Source organism: Xiphophorus couchianus, chromosome 20 (genome assembly GCF_001444195.1).
Source record: "Xiphophorus couchianus chromosome 20, X_couchianus-1.0, whole genome shotgun sequence".
Classification (NCBI taxonomy): domain Eukaryota; kingdom Metazoa; phylum Chordata; class Actinopteri; order Cyprinodontiformes; family Poeciliidae; genus Xiphophorus; species Xiphophorus couchianus.
Window position 1 is genome coordinate 13,035,866 of NC_040247.1, and position 23,080 is coordinate 13,058,945.

Consider the following 23,080-nt stretch of genomic DNA (forward strand, 5'->3'; position numbering starts at 1 on the left):
GCTGCAGTATCTAACTTTTGTAAAACATATATTTTTACATATTTGTTGAAACTCTCACCATGTTAATTGGTGAAAACAAATCAAGCTCCTCTGGCTTCCAGTGCTAACTGGGAACAACCAGTCAGAATCAGGAGGCGGATCTTAGCGCTGTCAATCACTCTCGAGTTCCCCTCTTGCTCTCTACTACACTGTAGCCAGCAGAGCCTGTCATGAATGCTAAGGCTAGTTAGCATGGCCACCGCTGGCGGATAAAGGGTTTTCCTGTAACGGTAAGTTGTTTCTCTGTCATTAGTACATTTAGCAGCGCATTCAGGAGGTTGATTGACGGTGTTAAGACCTTCCTCCTTTCTCTGATTGGTTATTTTTGGTCAGAAGCGATGCCTTTGTTCAGACAGCAGTAGCTCATGGAGGAGGTGCCTCTCTCCCCTCGCTCCGCCCTCCTCCTTTCGGATTACTGTCAAATCAAGGCAACTAGTGACAAGAAAATGTTTTCATTTTTTCAGAAAAAATTCTGAAAAAAGTCAGACCTGACTTTGTGCAAGTTTTTGGACAACCGCTGCTGACGAATAAGTGCGGCATAATGTTCTGCTTCTTGTTCTTTTAATTCTGCATAATAGACATTGTAAAAATGAGTTTTTGTCAATATTTGCTGTGAATATAGCTAATGAAGCTGATAAGTTCCTGTGACGTATTTTCGCTTAGGTTGCTATGAGATTAGGCGATATTGACTCAACTTTTATTGTGTTGTAGTCAACTTTTAAAAATTTGAAGTCTTGCGACAACTAGAGCATTCATGTTGATTGCGCAGGAGACTCCACTTCTGCTTTTCAAAGATGTATGGGTGTATAATTGCACATCTGTTTGCAGCCATTTTCACAGCCAAGTGTAAACGTTGAGTTGGGGGCGTGGCCAGTAGCGGCTTGTTTGGATTTAAAGTGATAAGTCGCCCTAAAACAGCTCAGGGAGCTTTGTGCAAAAAATGTAATGAACATGTTTCCTTCCTGTTCAGGGAAGCGTATTATGTCACCTTTAATGCGTGAATATTAACCCCGTGCTGTTATCATCTGAGTCGAGGATGACGGGACCAGACTAATGGCTTCAGCTTCTCACCGCAACCAGAATCCATTTTTGTTCTCACGAGGAAATGAAAATGTCAAATGTAGATTTGAAATTGCGATGGCTCAGCAGTATTTAGGGATATTTTGAGATAAGACAAGCAGTGTATGCTGCCAGTGTAACCTTTTGTCTGTGTGATGGAATTTATTTTTTTTATATAACAGTGGAGATAAGGAAGGTGGTGGGGTTTGTTTACTCAGCCCACAGATAAGCTGGAAAATAATCCTTTCAACTGTTTTTGATCAAAGCAGGAAAGCTCCTCTATGTTCACAACTCGATTGTAATGCTCCAGGCCTCGTCTCTTTGTGAGTCCCCCCCCCCCTTTATGGAGCTGAGTCTCTCTCCTCTCCCGAAGTTTGCTGTGTGTGGAAATGCTTTCCCCCTGGGCGCCTTGTGCCAGCCCCCTTCCCCTCCCACCGACATGAGGGTGAGCTTTCCCAGGACAAAGAGATGGATGTATAATAGAAAGAAAAAGGAGGGGTGGGAAAGACAAAAAGACAAGCGGGCGTGCGAGTGAGCGGGGAGGAAGTGGGGGAAAAGTGGGAGCACATGTGAAAAAGATACAAACGTAGAGGAACAGAAGTACAGAGAAGCAATCAGGACTTTTTCCTCCGCTACAGACGCCACTGCTCACTCCTTACAGGCTCTGCAGAGTGTGGGGTTTGCAGCATACGGTGCAGTTGGAGAGTTGCTGCCGGACAGCACATCAGTCCCCCCTCCTCCACCACATGGTACAGTCCATTTAAAAGGCTGCATGTCATCTCAGTGTGCGGGGTCTTCTCAGAGAGCAGCTGCTCGCAGCACATTCTGCAAGGCGGGAGCGTTCGGTTTCCCTCCGCCTGCCGCGCTGCAGCTCTTCTCCTCCTCACACACATGCTCTCCAGGTCTTTTATGCAGTAACAGGTCAGCCCAGTGGACAGGAAGGACCTTACTCTGCTTTTTATGTGCAAACTAAACACTAAGACAGAAGAAGTGCAGGTGGAGGAGGAAGAGGAGAGGGTGTCAGCTTCGCCCAGAGTAACGCTCCTGCTGACACCATGCTGCTCTGTGTGGATTTGCTCCTCAGGGGAAAATCCTTAAAATGATGGAAGACAACAAGCAGCTGGCACAGAGGATCGATGGGGCCATCCAGTCAGCGAGTCAGGAAGTGACCAACCTCCGATCCGAGCTCTCCGCGACCAGCCGCAAACTGGCAGAGCTGGGCGCCAGCAGCCCCCTGGCGCTGGAGAACCACCTCCAGCACAACCACCACGATGACAGCCTCCGCTACAGGGGTGAGTTCACATCACGGTGCCGGCGCCGGCAACATTCGCTCATGAGCGAATGTGGTGAAATGTCCCCACACTTTTCCCTCAGTTGACTCGTTTTCCCCTTAAACTCGGTTTTGGGAGTGACAGGAGGAGGAGAGGCGGGCGGTCTGCTGTTGTTAGACAGGAGGGGTGAGAGCGCGGGGGCCGGAGTCGCTCCGTTTGGTTTCCCAGGCAGCAGCTGGGCTCCGGTGGGGCTCCATGTCCGACTCTTTGCTCAAGTTTTGGCAGCGGTTCTGCACAGAGAAACTCAGAAAGTGGATGTTTGTGTCTGTTGAGGAGGCTGTTAACTCCATGGCAATGTCGTTTTCTTGGGAACAGCCAGATGCATGATGTCAGCGAGTTTTAGTGGAGAATGTGAAACTTTTGGTTTCATTTATGCTTAAAACTTTTTCATCCCTGAATATTTGTTGTTTTAAATTTAGTGTTTAGAAAGTTTTTTCCTTTCTTAACACATTCTAGTTTCTTTTCTGTGTCTGATTTCTTGCTTTGAATAAAGTTTCCAATTAGTTTTAATAAATACTGAATTTTCAAAACAAAATATAATAAGACTGATTAAAATTGTTATTTTGTTCACATCTGGGAAGTTTTGTTAACTTTAATATTGTTCAGAGCGCTTTGAGATATTGATGCTAAATACATGCATTTCTAATGTATGTATTAAGGTTGCTTCATACATCAGGCGTAACATTATGACCAGGCTTTATGACTCATCATCCACCAATGGTCTGGACTTTCTAACACCTTTTTTTTATTTTTTATTTATCAGAACCAACATTTTCTTCTTTAACATTTTGAGCCATAGCAGCCATCTGTTGTTTTTCTCTTAACGGTCATTAATTATCTGGTCACCAGTTCTCCTCTCTTCCTTCCTTGGACCACTTTTTAAAAAATACAGGCCACAAGAGACGAGGAACAGCCCACTAGGGCTGCAGTAGTGGAGATACTCTGACTCTGCCAAAAATGTCTGCATTTAACACATTATTTATAGGAAATAATACCAACTTTTCGGCCGATATGGATTCTCATCCACTAACAGATTAATTAATGAAAAGATAGTTGTTGTTTTTCACCCTTTCCTTTCAGTGATCATGATGTTATTCCTCAATAGTGTAAATTGATATCAGAAATAGTGAAGTAAAGTAATCTGTTTTTCTCTTGAGGTCAAGCAGTAAGCAGTGACCGATTTACTGAAAGATCTTCTAGAGATTACAGAATTACTTCAGCTACCTACTTTTCAACATTTCCTTAACTATAATAAACTTCTCTAAGTTTTTCTCTCATTCAAGTTACAAAATTCCATTTATAAAGTAATAATTTGACTCTGTATCATTTAGAGAAGGGTTGATAAATATACTGAGTGAATGCAAGCAGTCATTGTAGCTAACAGGTATTCTGATAATATAAATGTTTTAATCACTTTTCCTAACTTTTTACTCAAACATTAAGGAGATTTTCAGATCACATTTTTTAATTATATTGATGTTGAAGTGAAAGACTGGTCAGATTTAGATACACTAACCTGCAGAGTTAAGAATTACGTTATTTTATGTTGATGCTACACTGTAAAACTTTTGAAGGTGGTTTAACTTGAAAATGAAAGTCCACCTGCTGCCTTGAAAATGCAATTTAAGTCAACAAGAGTTAATTGGTTTTAACTGAGAAATTAAAGTTTATGAAGTTGATTTAACAACAAGAGACAAGTTGTCTAAACACTGTTTTTAAGTTCACTAATCTTGAATTGTGAGTTTTAACTTTAAAACTTTAACTTTTAACTTTAATGCTGCAATTTAAATCAAATAATTATTTCACAATATGCAACAAAAAGAACAGCTCTCTCCTAGATAAAGAGCCACATTTCTCTATTATTTTACTCACAATATCAAGTTAAAATACTTATTTCACTTTAGAATAATTTAAATTCTTGTTTCAAATTGAATTAATAAAATTTCTGATCTGATAATAAATTTTATTAAACATCACAATAAATTCTGCTAAAAACATTTAGTGTGAACAGGACATTATCCTCACACTTTAAAAAATAAACATTTGCCTCAATAACACAGGAGTCAGATCAATGTAACACATTTCCATCTCAGGATACAAAAACAAACCGCTAAGCATTTTGGGAAATAGATTCCACTCCTGTCTTTTTTTTTTTCAGTTTTTTAATTGCTAACATAAAAACTAGTTTATTCAGCTCTTGTAGTTTTGACAAGATTAATAAGAAGTTAACACAACTTACTACAGTAAGTTTATCTTTTACAAAGTCACATTTTGGTTCAAGACCTAAAACTGGCCACATTTATTTGCTTAAAGAGTAGCAGACAGTAGACACAACTAAATGCAGCTCAAATGTTCTACAGTGTATGAAGTCAAATTAAAGTAATAAAGGAATAAATAAAAGAACTGAATGGGTGGATCATACTGCACCACCCACTCAGCTTCACTTCCCCGTGGACGCCTCCGGTCTCCAGTGGTCAAGACATTCCACACGTCGTCCAAGAAATGAAACCCTAATGTGCCACCCACAGTTTCACTGCTGGCCAAGGCTCGATGATGTATGAGGGCAGGGAGAAACTGTATGTTCGATTCTTGAGAAGAGGATCCAGTTGCCAAAAAACGTCCTGCTAGTTTTGAAATGAAGGTGTCAGAATGTGGCACCTATAGCAGAATGATGCTCCAGACACAAACCAGCAGGTTGAGATTCACATCAACAACTCAAATTGACAACAAATGTGAATAGTGAAATATTACAATTAGTTAATTCACAAAGTTAGTCACATCATATTATTTATTCATGCTTTTATTTTGGTTAATTATGATTATTTTTCCACTTACAGCTAATAAAAACAAGACATTTATAATAAAGCATTACATCAAACCAATCAAATTACAACATGGTCTGTTTAAATAGTCGTTTTCAAAAGGTAATGTTATTCTGCCAAATGAGCTTCATCAGAAAGTGTTTTCCAATTGAGATACTTGAGATGGGCCTGTCACTTGGAAATGTTGAGCAGCCAGTTCACATGAAGTATCTGGATCATGGCAAAAATAATCATTCGTTGCTGCAAAGTAAATCCCAATGTAATCAGCAGGAAGATAACCTTTCACTGCAAAACACAAAATCCTAGCAAGTATTTTTGTCTAGATTTTAGTGCAAATATCTTAGTTCACTTTAAATAAGACCAAACTAACTTACAAGAAACATTTCAGCTTGATATAGGAGCGTGTTTTAAGTCATTAATTCCTTAATATTGATTTTAAAGAAGTACTAGTTCTACTTGCAAATTTTTTCCACATATATGAAAATTCTTGTTATAAGTGAAATATTCTGCCAGTGGAACTTTTTTAAATCAATATTAAGGGATTATTGACTTGAAACAAGCTGCTGTGTCTTGATGAAAAGTAAGTTAGCTGTATCTTATTTCAAGTGTACTCAGATATTGGCACTAAAAACTAGATAAAATACTTTGGAAGATTGTGCATCTGGTTTCTCCAGATATACAACTATAAAAACACAAACTTTTACCAAGTCACGTTTTTAGTGCTCATATCTTGTTACACTTGAAATAAGATACAACTGACTTACAAGTAACATTTTAGCAAGATATAGGATTTTGTTTTAAGTCAGTAATTCCTTAATATTGATTATAAAAGGTTCTAGTTTCACTCACAGATTTTTTCTACTTATAACAAAACATTTTTTCCATCCAAGTTAAATAAATCTTACAGTGGCTCTAATACTTGTTAAAATTAATATTAAATAATTATTACCTTAAAACATGCTCCCATATCTTGTTGCAAAGTTAGTTTAGTCTTTTTTCAAGTGTATTACTATATATTTCTTGGACATTAGACAAAAATTACATGGAAGAATTTTGTGTTTTGCAGTGTTTGCCAGGTGGCATTATAAGGTGAATTTGATTGGATGGAAATAGACCGCCTGTGTCTGATTGATTTGATCTCATTGTATATTTATTAGGGATGTTCTGATCAGATTCTTTTGCTGCTGATTCCAATACCGATCATCCACAAGGCCGATTTCTGCCGATCGACTGGAATGACTGTTAATTTTTTGCTCTAGGTAGAAATTATGTTATCGCAAAATGGAAAAATAATCTGGCAATAAATTCACCTAATTTAGACATAATATACATATTTTCATACATATCTAAGCTTTGAGCAGACGTTCGGTGTGAGAGTTCACCGTCTCGTGGAGGTTGAGCGGCGCTACGTCTGTGAAATATTACTACCAGTAGCGCGTAGCGGCGGTCCAAGAGCGAGATCAGAACCAGCGTCTAACACCACCAGCTCGAAGACTTGAATTATTTTTTGGTTTATTAGTTTAGCTTTCTGACCGTCATGCTCATCCGGGTGAGTGTTGGTAGTTGAGCACTGCTTTCCTCCGTCAAGTGCTTGTTTTTAAAATTCATATTATGTTTCTTTTGTTGATGCATTTTGATGTGCTTCACTCCCGAGGTAATTTTCCACCGCAACACGCAAACGTCCCCATTCACTCGAGCGTTAAAGTTCCAAAGTTACATGTATTAACCAAACCGTCTCATTTCAAATAAGAGGAGGAACAATGTTTTCTTTCTTCCTGGCAGATTAAAGTTGGTCTAAATGCTTCCCAACTCTTCAAGTTTGAAATAACTCAGCCGGGTTGAGTTAGCCGCTGACATCAGTCTCTCTCCCTCTGCGTCTTGTTGGGAGCTTTGTTAACAGGCCGCCTGACATTCCCACATTCCTGAATGTCAGCCTGGTGATGTCACATTTCCTGTTCCCACAGCCCAGGCCAGCTCTCTCTGTCAGGTGACTGATGAAACCAAACGCAGCCAAACAATCCACCCGCCTCCTGCTGCAGACGTCTCACCTGGTCTGCATTACGCTGGGCTTGTTTTAAGATCATTCATTGCTGTGATGAGCCAGCACTGGCAGGAAATTAAACTATTTTTTGCTCTGCATCTCTGTCCAAACCAGGCTGTCGGTTAGTTTTAATGTTGGAGCGAACATGAAGCTGTGGTATTTTACATGCATTAAGTGACTTCCAACAATCTTACTGAAGTGCTGAAGTGTTTTTGACTTCGCTGTGCAGCTTCAGTAGTAACTAGTTCAACAGTTTTCTTTCATTATAGTTTAGTTTTATGTTGTTGTGACGTTTTGTTTTTTAGATTGTGTTTTTATTAGTTATTATGAGTTAAATGTCACTTAGTTATAGCAGTTGTTTTAGTTTTTCATAGTGTGGTTAATATTTAGGTGCAGAATTCAAATAGTATTATTATGAATACTCAAAAGAAGATCCAATTTTCAAAAAATATATAAAATTATTGTTGTATAGCAACTGTCTCCGCGTATTCTCCCAAATTTTGCTATTTTTGCTGTTGCATTTTGCGGACAAGTGAAATTGCCACCATGAGGAACCTGGAGTGCCGTAATTTGCCGACAACTGACATAAAATCAGTTTCACATCGCTTTGAAAGGCTAATAAATAGTTTTAGAAACATAAAAACAAAAAAGATAATATCTGTAATTTCAGTATGTCTTAGTTGGTTTTATAAACACACAATTTTGTTCCTGTTAGTTACAGTTTTTCCCCATTAATTGCTGTTTTTATTTATTTCAGTTAATGAAAATGTTTGATCGTTTTCAGTTTTTGTCAGTTTTAGTTGACTATGATAACTTTGCGTCCAACCAGCCTGTTCTTCCTGCTACCATCGTGCTCCAATGAAAATAAAGGAAAGACTCTGTTTCTAGACGCATAACTTCATGATGGTTTTATTTGTTTTGTTGTAGATTTATTGTCACTTTTTGGAGCATAAATCTCCTGACAAGAGGCTGCTACTTGCAGTGTCTTTAGATGAGTGATGGAGCAGTCCTGCCTTCTTTTATTCAACTTATTGACAGTAATTTATTCATTGCTTCATTTCATTAGTGCCTCTTCCTCTTAATCTGTCACACTGATGTCAAGTCCTTGCTTAAGATTCACAAATGACACTAATGTTTACTCTCCTGTTATACACTTCCTCCAACAGGGAGCTGGTTGAAAATGTTGTGTCCTCTAAAATCCACTCTCTTTAACCTTACAAGTCTGTACATTATTAATTCCTGTTAGATTAATGCCTTGCAGTCAGTCAGTAGGACAGAGCTGATCAGAGAGGCTGCCAATAGTGAGGCATAAGCCTCGCTGACACACAGCCGTGATTACTGAAGGAGACAGCATGAAGTTAAAGGATGGATGCTCTAAAACAGCCTTTACTGCAAGTAATTCACACGTTGCTGTGAATCTGAGTGGCTTATTTTAAGGGTTCATGAGAGTTTGGTTAAAATTTCTATTAGCGTTCGTATTTAGTGATGCTCCAGTTAATCAGCCAGTGACAGAAATGAGCCATATTGATTATTGACTTCTTTTCTGTTCAGTAAAAAGCATCAAAACAAGAAAACTCCTACTTTTTAGGCTTTTAGAGACATATGCTTTGATGGATGAACAGGGATAATCTTGTAATCTCTTCATTTTCAGAATGAATTCCTCCATGTTCTACATTGTGTGTTAAGCTGATGCTACGCTGTTGCTGCATTTCTTAAAATGTATGTTACGTAAGTCTAAATGTGAAGAAATTAAAGGTTTTATATAAACAATTAAATCCAGTCAGATATATAACGAATATGTTCTGCTTTTGTTGTTTCTCTGTTTGGTTTAATGCATGTTCATAAAGATGAAGAGCGTAGAATTTGAATTGTTTATTACTTTTCACCTAATGACATCGTCTGATTTTAATGTTTGTTTGTTTTTTCTTCAAAATTTAAATGTTAACTGCCTGGATTTACTAGCAATTACATTAAAAAGGTTTTACTGTGTTTTTGATGCAGACCAGTTGCTGAATTAAATAGAATTAAAATATAGCACACATATATACTGTATATATACAGTATATGTATTATTTATTTATTTCTGTGGCTAATATTATAAAACAAGTTTCCATCTCCATGTATTTAAATTAGATTTATTTATGCTGCTGTTGTTTAACAAGACTTTAAACTAAAATACTAAATTTCTGTGCGTTCTGCTCCGTCATCACCATATTTTGACACTGTAAAATCTAAACTCAATGGTAAATAAGTGCTTGAAATCATTTTCTTTCTGATGGTTGGATACAAAAAGCAGCAGCTCAGTTGCAATTTAAACTTTATACAACATAATTTAACCCCTTAACTGTCTTGACGACACCTCTGTTTTAATTTCCCTCAAGGAAATGTTGACCTTTGACCTCATGTCAGATAATTGGGAAAAGAAATACTTGGATACAAACATCAGAGGGTGAAAGTTCAAAGCACAGTCTCTGATTTCCCACATGGTTCAAGAAATAAAAAACAATATACGTTATTGATCCCCAAGGGGAAATTGATTATTTGTTGACAAGCTGTGCCATCCAAAGTGTAAAATATTAGAATATCACTGTAAGTAAAATAAAATTCAGAAAAAATATACATAGCTGTGATACTGTAAGTAATTTAAATAACTAAATATAAAATACAAATAAATAATAAAAAAATAACAAGCAAGCACTTTGAAATATGTTAAATATTCACTGAATTAACCTCAACACACTCTTGGCATTCAGCATGCTCAGATAAATTAATCTTCATCAGTGCAGACAGAGGGTCTGCATAGCATAAGGTGAAGTAAAGTAACACCATTACTAGGGCTTTGCTTTATTATTTTAGCTTCATTTGCATAAATTCTGCAGTTGTGGTTCAAATATCTCCTTAATATTGTGTCTCACATCTGCAACACATATTCTACTCCATTTATTTAATTTGTAAAAAAAAAAAAACGTATAGTATAGTATCCCTCACTGTGGTGATCAGATTAAATTATTCATCTAATAAGCATATTTTACTCTGCCATAAAAACTCAAGGTTGATATATAGCAGTATTATGATGGGTATTTTATATTTAAATCTATTTAAACCTCTAAATAGATTTGAATATGTTAGACAGTCAACTGGAACGCTTCAGAAGCAATATGTGCAGTTCACACCTGGAAGAAAACGAGAATCGATATTAATCCAGTTAAAGCCTGATTGGTGCATTTCTGATCCGAATGACTGAGGTTCAGATCATTTATTTTTGACCATGTTGTAGCATCAGAGTGGTTCAGAGGCAAAACGGGCTAAACAAAAAAAGAAAAACTTTTTAAACCAGAGCTTTAGCACTGTCAAACAGAAACTTTACAATGTCATCCTCTCTGTATATTCCCTGGAGACACAAATGTAAAGGATTTTTAAACTAACTTTATTATAATCAGATTCATGAGAGGCTTTACTTTAAAAAAAAAAACATCTCCAATTTAAAATCACAAGAAAGCTTTTGAATTAAAAAGCTACTTTAACCTCTCTTCTGTCATTGAAACGCTGCAAAATACAGTCATCCTGCACTGCATGGCGAAGGGTACCGCAGATGAAACCTTAAGAGACTGTACAAAGGCTTGCTGCTAGGCACGGATAGTCATTAAGTATTTCTCTAAAAAAAAAACAATAATTATCTTTTCTCTATACAAGAGGAGCTGCAGTGGCTCTAATGCTCTCCTCTGCAGAGTAATTGTAGAAAAGAACCCTCTCCCCATCTGGCCTGTGTTTGTCAGAGGCCCACTACTCTCATTACTCCATTGTGCACATGTACAGGGTTGGGAACATATTGCCAAACTGCAGGGCCAATATCGCATTCACTCTGCTTCTTTCTCTTTAACGCTCCCCAGAGAGCGCCCGTCTTCCTGTTCTCTGTCCACATGCAGCGCAAGTATGCTGGCCGTACCTCGAATCCCCCGCCTCTGGGCTCCCTCGGCCACGCCCTGTCTGAGGTCAGCGCAGTGTGTGGGGCAGTGTGTCCAAACAATAGCCAGAGAGAGCCGGCCCCTCTCTTCCCCAGTCTGTCTGCCACTCTCCTCCTATAGGGTTCCCATTAAACTCCCTCCAGTATAAAGGACCAGTAGAGGCAGAGCAGGATCTCCAGTAGCAGATAGAAATCCTGTCCTTGGTGGGTGTCGGGATTCTGGCTTTGTTGTGCACAAGTTGTTACAATAATACAGAGAAAATAAATTTTATGGTGATATTCTACATTTTGGGCTTTTCAACTTGAATATCGCATACAGCGATATTCAAGTTGAAAAGGTGAAAGCAAACATGGCTGAACCGCCAGAAGTACACAGAAGAAACTGTTAGTTTATAAATCACTGAACGGTTTAGCACCAGGATACATTAAAGATCTGCTGTTGTTGTATCAACCTTCCAGAAAACTCAGGTCTTCTGGTTCTGGTCTGATCTGCATCCACAAAACCAGAACCAAACATTCTGTGCACCACAAATCTGGAATAAACTTCCAGAAAACTGTAAAACAGCCGAGTTCCTTTACATCTAGACTAAAAACTCACCTGTTTAGAGTTGCTTTGGAAACATAATAAATGAAACATTGATGAACATTTTGATGTGTAACGACGACACTTGACAAAATGTGATGTTTCAATTGGTTTTTATTTATTAAAAAATTGAAAACCACATTTCCATTTTCTTCTACTTAACAAATATACACTCTTTATCTTAGTGGATCAAAAGGAATCCCAGAAAAATCAATACATTTTTTGTGAAAAAACAAAATAAAAATTTGATGTCATTAAAAAAATTAAAGCAACCAAAACAATTAAGTCAATCAAAAATCTTTATTGCAGTGTCTGAATTTGTTTGTTTTCCTTAAGTCCTCTGTTCACAAGAAGATAACTTATTTTACATCATATTATTTTGATATCAGCAAAGTAAAACGTAATCCCTGATGGTTTTCTCTTCTTGAGTCGATAATGAGCTTCAGGTTGGTAATGAACTCCATGAATAATGGCTCTGCGGTCACTTGTTTTGATTTGTAGTGGAATCCAGTCTTCATTAATGAACTGGGAGAGCTGCACAGCCTGTCAGTGGGAGCTCAAGCCTGGTGGACTGTTGCTTGACTAAAAGTTTCCATTTCTGAATTCAGTTGCTCTGACAGCAGGGAGGGCAGCTGAGCAGCACGTACCCACTTTCGTCTCCTTACAGGGCCAAAAGCAAGCCGGCTTGTTTCGTCTCAATTGCTCTGAAATCGTTCCAAGTTCCTCGTTCTCACCGGAAAGGCTCTGATTTCAGGTTGCAGCACTCAGAAATGGTCAGAGCTTAAAGATAACAGCTGACCTCTTTGTGGCAGGGTTACAAGAAGGAAGAGCTCAGATTGTGTCATTTTGGGTGGCATCAAGCTGTTGCCCTACTATGACAAAAAAAAAGACAAGGAGTGGTGCAGTTAGCAGTTTCTGCTAAGATGCCATTTCACCAGACAGTAGCTGTGCTTTCGTTACAAATGTGGTAAAAATTCTGCTAATGTCAACAACAAAAAAAACCCACACAATTTGCAGTTGCGGCGTTTTCATTAAGGTTATGTGCACCTTCCAAACCAGGATTGGGTCTTCTGGTTCTGGTCTGCTTTGCATCCCCAGAACCAAACATGGAGAAGCAGCAACAAACTTCCAGAAAACTGCAAAACAGCCGAAACACTGAGTTCCTTTACATCAAGGTCAGAAACCCACCTGTTTAGGGTTGCTCTCAAACCATTATCACTGGAACATTGACCAACATGTTTGATGTGTGCTGATGATTTTGATGGTGACGCTTGACAAAATGTAATGTTTGTCACTGGTTTCCCAAACGGTGTCTTTATCAAGACAAGTTTTTATTTTTGTGTTTTTATGATGTGAAGCCCTTTGAACTGCCTTGTTGCTGAAATGTGATATACAAATATACTTGATTAAATAAGAAACACAGCTAAAATACCAAGCAAATAAGTTTGTTCATGCAATAAGTCATTCAAATCAATGCTGCGCCATCATCCTCTTATCACTTCCTGTTGTCTTCTCTTCGTCTTTTCCTCCAGTAGTAACATCCGATTGTTGATCACATGACTTGTGATGTGAAAAACGTATTTCCACTGCAGTTTTGTGAAATACATCTAATCCAATTAGGCTGAAAAACCACCTCATTCTAGTGAAAACACTTTTTTATCAAAAACGCTACGTTTTTCAAAATTGTTGTGTTTCCATTAAGCATGGATTTTCGTAATTTCAATTTGCAGTTATATGGTCAATAGAAACGCAGCTATAGTGTGGATCTTTAGCAGACTTTCCTCGGAAGTAAAATTTTCCAGTCAATCTTTATTTGACCTCAGTGAGCTGAAAGTTGCTCAGTGAGAGTCATTTCTAGAACGCTATCCATGACACAAAGCTTCAAATTGCTTTGAGATAATAGCTTTCCTATCAGTGAGACTGATATATCTCTATATGCTAATTACATCCGTGAAAGCCTGTCTTTTCCACTGGCACAGAGCAGTTTTTGGTTCCCAGATGAGTTTTTGACGAGAAATGATTTCCTCAAATAGAGGCTTCCAGTTTTAGGTTATGACTCGAGTTAAGTGCACATTATGACAGCTGCTTTAATTGTCAGGGGATTTGGAATGACAGACAATGAATCGTGAAGATATTTTTGTCTGAAGAGAGAAGTAAAAGTTGCTGATGTCACTGAATGGGCTTGAAGGTCGAGTAAGCCAAAGGTCAAGTTCGAGTGAAGTGTATTATAAGCCAGTCAGTCACACAACCCAAAGAAAGGTTATCTGTCTCTTTTATAAAAATAAATCTGAAGAATAAATTCTTTATTGTAGCATGTTTCTCAGGTTTAAAATGTATTTAGGATCAGTTAGGATAATTACACTTTAGATCGTGAGAAAAATATGGACGCTAGATTAATTAGAATATGCTTTCTGATGCTGCATTTTTGTCAATATCTCTTAAAATTAACAAAAATAATTCACAGAATACTAGCAAATTGAGAACCAGGTACAAAATGACCCAAACTGCAAGAGTTTAAAATATTTCAGAGCTATGTATTTCAGTAAGCATAAATTTCTTTATTGTAATTTTTTATTATTGTTTTTATTGATTTAGTATTATAATCTTATTCATCAGCTAAGTGGAAAATCACATTAATAATCAGAAATAAAGGCTTGAAAACATGTAGTTGAAGCATATGATGCAGTGGTGTCTAAAGTTTTTACCCTGGCAAATTTAAACTACTTTAAACTAATTTAAACTACTGATGAGCCACAAAACCCATTGAATCAAAATGCAATTCTTTTTTTTTTTTAGTTTAGTTTCACCTGCTAAGCAATAAACACCATTTCTGTGAAATCTGTATTTCATTAAAGACTCAAAACATAAAAGAGCTTCAGATTGTTTCAATATTAAAAGAAAAACGGATGATTTCAACGTTTTCCTGGGGTCAACAATTGTTTTCTGTTTTGTTGACCAAATTTTTGTCGTTCTCGACGTCTGGTCAGGGCCCGATCAAAATCATTTCAAGGGCCGCAAATGGCCCCACTGTGGACACTCCTAATGTAATGTGTTCCAATTAGTGAATAGAGTTACTGAAATAAATAAACATTACATTTTAATATGTTGAAATTACTGTTTAATCAAAAATTAAATCTATTTCTAAGCATACTTTGATCTACTCTCCAATATCTACTGATTAGGGCTAAAATAAACTAAAGCAAATATAAAAACAAAGAAACCAATTAATGTGGTTAAACACATTTAATCCATGGTTTACCAAGGATTTATTTTCACAGGTTGGTTTGATTCACTTTTGACCTTTAAACTAAACTATTGGCTCAAGTTATCTGTTTGGTGTGAAAATTAAATTGTTAAATGATGTGAAACATGTATGTGTGACTAAAACGCAAAAACAGAACAAGTCGTTAAGAAATACTCTTGGAGAGCATTATAGTTTTTTGGAGGAAAAAGAAAATGGAGATGTCAAAGGTTCAGATCTAACTCTGGTCTAAGAGCAAAGATCAGCCTCAAGAGAACAAACTGCTTTACTTTGATCAGACATTAAAGGCTTAGTTTGCATTTTTAAAAAGGAGTTTCAGAGGTTATTGCTAGTAATAACCTCTGTAGTAGAAAGACATTACACAACTCAACCTGTTGAAAATACGTGTTAGGAGCAGTGAAGCCAACAGGAAGTCAGATGATTTAGCCGACTTTAGCATTTAAACAAAACCTCAAATTGAAAACGTTTCAATCAGTGTGATGAAATAATTAATAGTCTGCAATTTTCAATCCGCTAAGTTTCCAAACTCAGAGTTGCAAACAGGAAATCATTCTACTGAAGAAAAAGACAGACTTATTATTAAATATGTATTTATTTTGTTCACTGCAAAAACACAAAATCTGACCAAGTATTTGTCTAGTTTCTAGTGCAAATATCTTAATATACTTGAAATAAGACAAAACTAACTTACACATAACTTTTTGGCAAGATATAATAGGTTGATTTAAGTTAATAGTTCTTGTATACAAATTAAAACGTTCTAGTTCCACTGGCAGATTTATTTTTCTTATAACATGGGAAAAATGTCATGTTATAAAATAATCTGCCAATAGGCCCAGTAATTTCCCGTCAATATTAAGGAAACATTGACCTAAAACAAGCTCCTATATCTTGCTGGAAAGTTACATGAGAGTTATTTTTGTCTCATTTAATGTAGCATAAGATATTTGCGCATCAAATTAGACACAAATACTTGATATTTTGTGTTTTTGCAGTATTACTTATATACAGTTCAAGAAAGCTGTTATTTCTCTCCTTTGAACCTGTAATTTTGTTGTAATTTTCACTAACTATGACAATAAATGGTAATAAAACTGCTCAAATCTTACATGCAATGTAATTAAATTTTACTTTATCATTTGAAAACTTGAATCTGACACCTGTTTGGACCAGCTGACTCATAAAACATAACAGGGTCCCTGATTGGTGGATGCTCTTAATTGAAGTCATAAAGTTGCATTTCCTACACAAGACCGTAATTTCTTTTAAAAGAAGCAACAAAACAACCCAAACTGCAAAAGTTCAACAAATTTCAGAGCAAATTAACTATCAAGGACATTTGAACTTGTATAATTTGAAGAACTTGGGACGCCGCTCGCCATGAATAAGAGCTTATTTTGCTTTGACCTGCAATCCAGCAAGGACATTTTAAAAAGTCCTGGAAAAACACAGAGATTGTAGATGAAAAGGTCAAATCTGATTAATCTGTCTGCACTGTAGGCCTACTACGTTACCTCTGAGTCACCACTTTCTGCAGAGAATCAGGCAGGGGCTTCAAAAAGAAGAAATGAGCCGAATCAAAGGATTTAACTCCAGCCGGGCTGATTGAGAGGTCTGCTGGATGTACAGGTATCTCAGTGACGCCTCGCACAGCAGACTGGAATGTGTGCAGGATGTTCCTCATGTCTCCATTAATTACACTCGTTTAGGGGGGAAGAGATTTGCTGTACAGGGGTTAGCATTATTCTCCCAAGAGGAGCTTTTCATAGCCACTGTTTGAATGCAGCTATCGCTTCTTCACAACAGGAGACGCAGATAATGATCGCATTTCTTCTGCCATGCCACCATTCATCACATCTAACACATTGTTTTCACCTGAAGTCATCCAAATCCCTGTCGACTCCAAACTTCTGCTCTCAGAAAGAGACAAGCAGACAGACAGCGAATGAGAGACATCCTGGTTGCCTTCACAACAGTCTTGGCTGATCCTATTAAAATGCCTCATTGCTTTAACAGCAGAGACTTTTTATCGCCGCTGTATATTGTTGCCGCGGTTGCAGTGTAAATCCGTTCCCCCCAAGGAGAAAAAGGATGAGGAGTGGAGGAAAATAAGTTTTGAGGAAGAGCAGGGCTCCCTCTCTGTATACAGAGGATGCAAAGCATGACATTCCCGCAGAGCTGACGATAAGCAGAAGACTCCTCTGCTTTTCTAAATAATCGGCTTCACGCTGGCCTCCGACAAGACTGATTGGCAGAAAACACGCAAAACATTGTCAGGATGTTGTACCCTTATTATACATCCACAATCCATAAATAGCAACAATGTCCAAGTTCAATACCAAGAGTCAAATCTCTTGGTGCAGGAGGATTCAATTATTTTGTTTATATCATATCCAGCTGTTTATTTATTCTGCTTTTGTGCCATAATGATGTAAAACTCCATTAGGATAAGAGTGTTGATGAAGCATCAGAAAATCAATAAGAGCTTAGCTTGGTTTGAATATTAAAAAGATTACACCTATATTACATCTATTTATAATTTATTTTGTAGCTTTTTCAATAAAAACGAAACAAAAAAACAACCTAAATAATCTCTATGACACTTGAGGTGTTTAGTCCCTTTAAGATGAACTAAGGTTCTTGTCCTCCTTTGGTGCGATTTGCTTGTATAGATTTGAACACCAGGTCACTGTTCATGTGTGTGGTTAACAGCACATAGTTCTCATGTGACATCACACTTCCGGGAACTTTGTAGCTGACAGCCATCTTGGTAGGTATTCAACTGTCATGACATTTGCCATCAAGTTAAGACAACAATAAACAAACAACAAGCTTTGGAATAACTCTCTTCTCGTTCCTATAAGTACATTACAACTGTTACATAATTAAAATGTTTAAGTACTCTATCCATCTCTGTGTAGATACTAAGATAAATATTAGTGATATTTACTGCAGTACTTACTGCCAAACCATTGAAATTAGTTTAGCTAATGTAGCTTTTATCTGCAAGCTAAGAAGAACATGGCCTACGTGTTAGTAATTACTTTGCCAATCTCCAGAACCGTGTCGTTCATGTGTAGAGTTCGAAAGTCCTGTACAAAACATTGATTGTAGGCGTCTATGGATTTCAGGCCTTGAAGCTCCTCCGTGGTTTACACACTTCATCGTGTTCACTAAGTAGTGAACCATGTCATAGGAGATCGGATGCAGCTTGTTCATTTCACCTGACATGTTTTCATTCTCCATCTCATATGGGTCGATCCCGACAGCAGCCATTTTGTTGATATATATTTCTCTTGCACATTGGTCAAGAGTGTCAATATATTTTCTTTTTGTTGGTCTCAAAGCTGTGGTTCATCTATGGTTTGTGGTACTCGTCTACCAAGATGGCGGTTCAGTGGCGCAAATCACTTCCGGTTCAGACTTGTGGGAACTATGAATATTCTTCCTACTGTTGACATCTTAGTGACTTTATTGATACATTTTGTGACTTCTCTGACCCCTCTAGAACTTATGAGGTTGTGAGTTATAAAAAAAATTGATGTCAACCAAAATCAGAATCGGCAGCTCAAGCTTTTTAAGGATTGGCGATTGGCTTGAAAACTGTAGTCGGTGTACTCTTAGTTGATGCTAACTTCACATGCTGTAGTAGAATTGGTATTTCAGTATTTTTTATTGAAAGTTTAGATTTTAGAAGCAAATTTTAAAAAGGTAGAGAAAAAAAATTCTGTTAAAGAAAAGTCAGGGCTGATGGTCGTAGTAATAGAGTAGGTTCTCCAGGGTTCGGTATCCGACCCTCGGACCTTTGCTGCATATCTGTCCCTTGTCTTGCTGCTCATTTAATGCCTGATTGCTGTTGGTGAAGGCCTCTAGTGCAACCTCACAGAAAGCCTGGAGTAGTCTAACTGAAGCTTTAAATCACATCATGGCCACTTTTGGGTCAAACTTTATGACATTAGCAGAAGAGTTCAGCTTGTTTAAAGTTGTACTGACTAGTTTCGTGCTTATTTTGTTTTTGCTTGTGTGTGTACATGAAGAAATAGACCTTTTCATGTCAAAGCTTTTTGTTATTTAATAAAAGGCCCAGAGAGAGACATGAAAGAATGAAAAACTTAGCCATCAAAGTCTGCGTTTACTACAGAATAATTGTGTTTTACCTACTGTTGGTTCTTCACGCTGTTGCAGATGAGAACAGATGGCTCACACTGCCACATACCTCTTTGTTTACTTTCTGATGGGCATTCCTCTGAGCACCTCTGCTTCCAATTAGTCTGAATAAATAGATCCAGTCTTCATTCTCATCATTTGGAAGAACATGAAGTTCACAAACAAGATTATGCACTCTTGATGAAGCACTGCTTGAAAACTTGGGAGAACTTTATCCTGCTTTGTTTTAGCAGTCTATTCTATCAGCCTGTCTATATTTTAGGAATATTAAAGGGAGAATACAATGCAAATGTTTAATGTAGCATTTTTGTTGCATTTTCAGACCCCTGAAAGCATATATACATGCTCCATCCTATTAAATATTTGTTGTTTGCAGCCTGAAGGCGTTAGTGTTAAACTATTTCTCTCCGTTTCCTCCTGGTGAGGAGCTCATACACTAATATTTATCTTGTTTCCAATTACTGCATAAAGCGTTCACAGCCATATATACAAACATTTCTTAACTAAAATGTCTCTATATCCACTCCAGAGTATCGTCTGCAGCAAGTTTTGCCTCTAACCATAAGTGCATCTGGATCCCCAAAAGTATTTTTCTCCAAGCTTCTGGTCTTTTTAGATGTTTTTTGTGACTTCCTATTTTAGTGTAGCCAGTTCAAAATATCATCTTTATCACAAGCCTCTCTTAGCTAGAAAGCAGGCAGATCAATGGTTAGAGTAATTGCTTTCTTTATGTAAGAAGCATCTGCTTTCAGCTGCAATTTTCCACATAAAATGATCTGATTAGAAACACATGCTAATATCTTCTCTGGCAATTAATTACATTCATTTTCATATTTAATGATTAGAGTAGATCTGCATTTTCAGTGGAAAAAGTAACTACAAATCTATTTTAACAGATGGAATAATTTTCTGAGAATTATAATAAATGTGTGCAAATGTTTCCCAGTGTAGCTAACTGTGGAATATTTAGTCACTGAATTACAAAGGATTAAAAATTTTATTTTTTTCTTACTATCTATTTATATCCAACTGAGCTGTGTGTAATTTCCATTTAAAGGGATATAGTAAACCAGGATTACAGGAAACGGCATTATTTATCCCATCAGGCTTTTGGTGACATCACATATTTTAGTGTTAACATAATTTCTGTTCATAAACAGCAGTTAAACAAATGAATCTTTTGAAGCTTCATTCATGTTTTTCTTCACAAATGGCTGCTCTCCTTGGCAAATGTAATTGAAAGAACTATTGTTGTGACTAACTACGTTTTTAGTTTACTATGGATTCAGACCTTCAAATGTTTAGCTATGTTTCTCTCCTAGACGAAGTCACTAAATGGGCTGCTGCTGCAATTAACTTTCGTCTTTTTTTTAACAAGAACATTGTCCTGGACTTTAGTCTTCTTCACGTTCCCCAGTTGGTTGTTCAGATTCTGGTTCTGTTGGAGTTTTCCCTTCCATTGCTGCCACTTACATACTCAAGATAAGGAAGTCCACTATTAGAGACTCAGGTCAATCAACTGGGTTTCCTAGATGGAAAACCTTTTACTCTTTGTCACATTAAGCTGAACTTGTTTGCATTGTTTTAGTAGCTGGTATTGAATTTGGATTTATGTACTTGACTTTCTGTTTGAATGGATTGTATGTTCCCATTTATGATCTGGATGTTTGTCTTTTAAAGTGCCTCAAGATAGTGTGTTGTGAACTGATGTTAGATAAATGAAGATAATTGAACTGAATCAAATAAAACTCACTGAATTAGTTGTTTACTGATTTCTCCTCTGTTGGGATTAAGTTTGATATTTTTATTTAAAAATTACTTGATGTTCCTGTTTTACATGAAAATTAGGTCTTTGTAAACATAAATTCTGCCATTGCTTTTTATTTTTAAGCAGTTATGAGGGATAGTGGTGAAATCTTAAACTGTTGCGCCAGTTACTCAGCAGGTTGTTGCTAGGAAGCCAAAGAGTGAGTTACTAGGTAACCAAAGAATGAGTGAGTGAGTTAATTCCACCAATCTTCCTTGGCTGCCCATGAGAGGATTGAGTGTCTAAAGCAGGGGTGTCAGACTCCAGTCCTCAAGGGTCGGTGTCCTGCAACTTTTAGATGTGCCTCTGCTGCACCACACCTGGATAGAATAATTAACAAGGCTCTGGAGAACTTATCTACTCAAGGAGGAGGTAATTAAGCCATTTCATTCCAATGTTTTGTACCTGTGGCACATCTAAAAACTGCAGGACAGCGGCCCTTGAGGACTGGAGTTTTGACACCTGTGGTCTAAAGTCTTTCCTCTGCCTACATCCCCCAGAATGCTGTGTGGGTCTGTGAAATTATTGAAAATTCTGTCAGACAAATTATCTATTGATATTGATCAAGTGTCTATCACAATATATATTTTTATTAATGTGCATCCCTAGTCTGGTGTAATATTCTAATTCTAAATGTCATGTTTTTAATTATAAATCATGATATTTAACTGAAATCGTGGCTTTCAGAGAACCATCTGTGTGTAATTCATCTAAATGATGTGTTCCACTTAGTGTTAAAGCGCCTAAAATAAATAGGACTTTCAACACCATTCTAATTTATTCAATGGGTCGGTATAATCCAAACTGTAAAAGATATAAAAATGATTTGTTTCTCAGAGTATTTGAACAAAATTACACCTTAAAGTCCTACCCTTAATTTTTTATTTGCCAGTTTTTCTGTCTGGGGTCATTATATATTCTGTTACTGGCTGCCACATTGAGCAATGATGACAGCTCTTATGACTGGACATAAGCGATGAAATATTCAGCTGTCTCCACTGAGCAATCAGTTTCATTCACATTAGCTGCTATTACTTCAAGTTGTGCTTTTTTTATTTTTTGGGAGAGGCTTTCAGATTCAGGGGTTTCCCACAGACTCCCATAATTAACCGCAGCCAGAAACTCACTGAGTCTCTCTGTCCAGGAATGTGCTCTCAAACCCCCAAATATGCCGTTGTTCCATCCCTGCTGCAAAAGTAGAAACACTGGAAACTCTAATGGACACGTAAAGCCTCTATGGTAGAGTCTTCGATCCATTTTGTCCTCCATACAGAGCTAAAAAAAACTTTTGCACATTTCATTAAAACAAGTTCTGACTATTAAAGCTGCAGTATGTAACTTTTATAAAAATATATATATATACAAGTATATACTGTATATACAGTACAGACCAAACGTTTGGACACACTTTCTCATTGAATTCAATGAGAAGGTGTGTCCAAACTTTTGTTCTGAACTGTATATATATATATATATATATATACACACTGTATATATACAGTATATATAAATTTCAACGTATTTGTTGAAACTGACACTAACTATAAACAACCAATCAGAGCCAAGAGGAGGGTCTTGGCGCTGCTAGCACAACCTGTTGTGAACACTCAGGCTAGTTAGCATAGCCACCAATAAAGGTGGATAAATGTTTTTTCTGTAACAGTGAGTTATTTAAATCTGGACTAAAACCTCACCTGTTTATTGTCTTTTCAGCTATAACACATGACAAATTGACCAACATTTTGATGTATGGCACTTGGCAAAATGTAATGTTTACTGATTTTCTCATTTGTTGACATCATGACTTAGTATTTTTGTGTATTTATGATGTAAAGCACTTTGAACTGCCTTGTTGCTGAAATGTGCCATACAAATAAACTTGATTGACTGTTTCTCTGCCATTAGCACATTGAGCAGCGAGTACATGAGTTTGATTAACAGCGTTAAGACTTTTGTCCTGGCTCTGATTGGTTGTTTTTGGTCGGGAGCGGAGGGTTTTTGTAGT

General features: G+C 37.1%; 1 protein-coding gene across 4 annotated transcripts in view; it reads left to right on the plus strand.

The window, feature by feature from the left end:
* Positions 1-23,080, plus strand: part of LOC114135075 (kazrin-like) — a 173,292-nt gene that overhangs the window by 72,101 nt on the left and 78,111 nt on the right. For 3 of the 4 annotated variants that reach the window (XM_028002009.1, XM_028002012.1, XM_028002014.1), the window contains exon 3: positions 2,183-2,390. In XM_028002009.1, the coding sequence (XP_027857810.1) occupies positions 2,183-2,390 (208 nt within the window). Of the gene's footprint in view, positions 1-1,623; positions 1,848-2,182; positions 2,391-23,080 lie in introns of those variants that run through there. The other variant, XM_028002010.1, reaches the window with a different exon arrangement.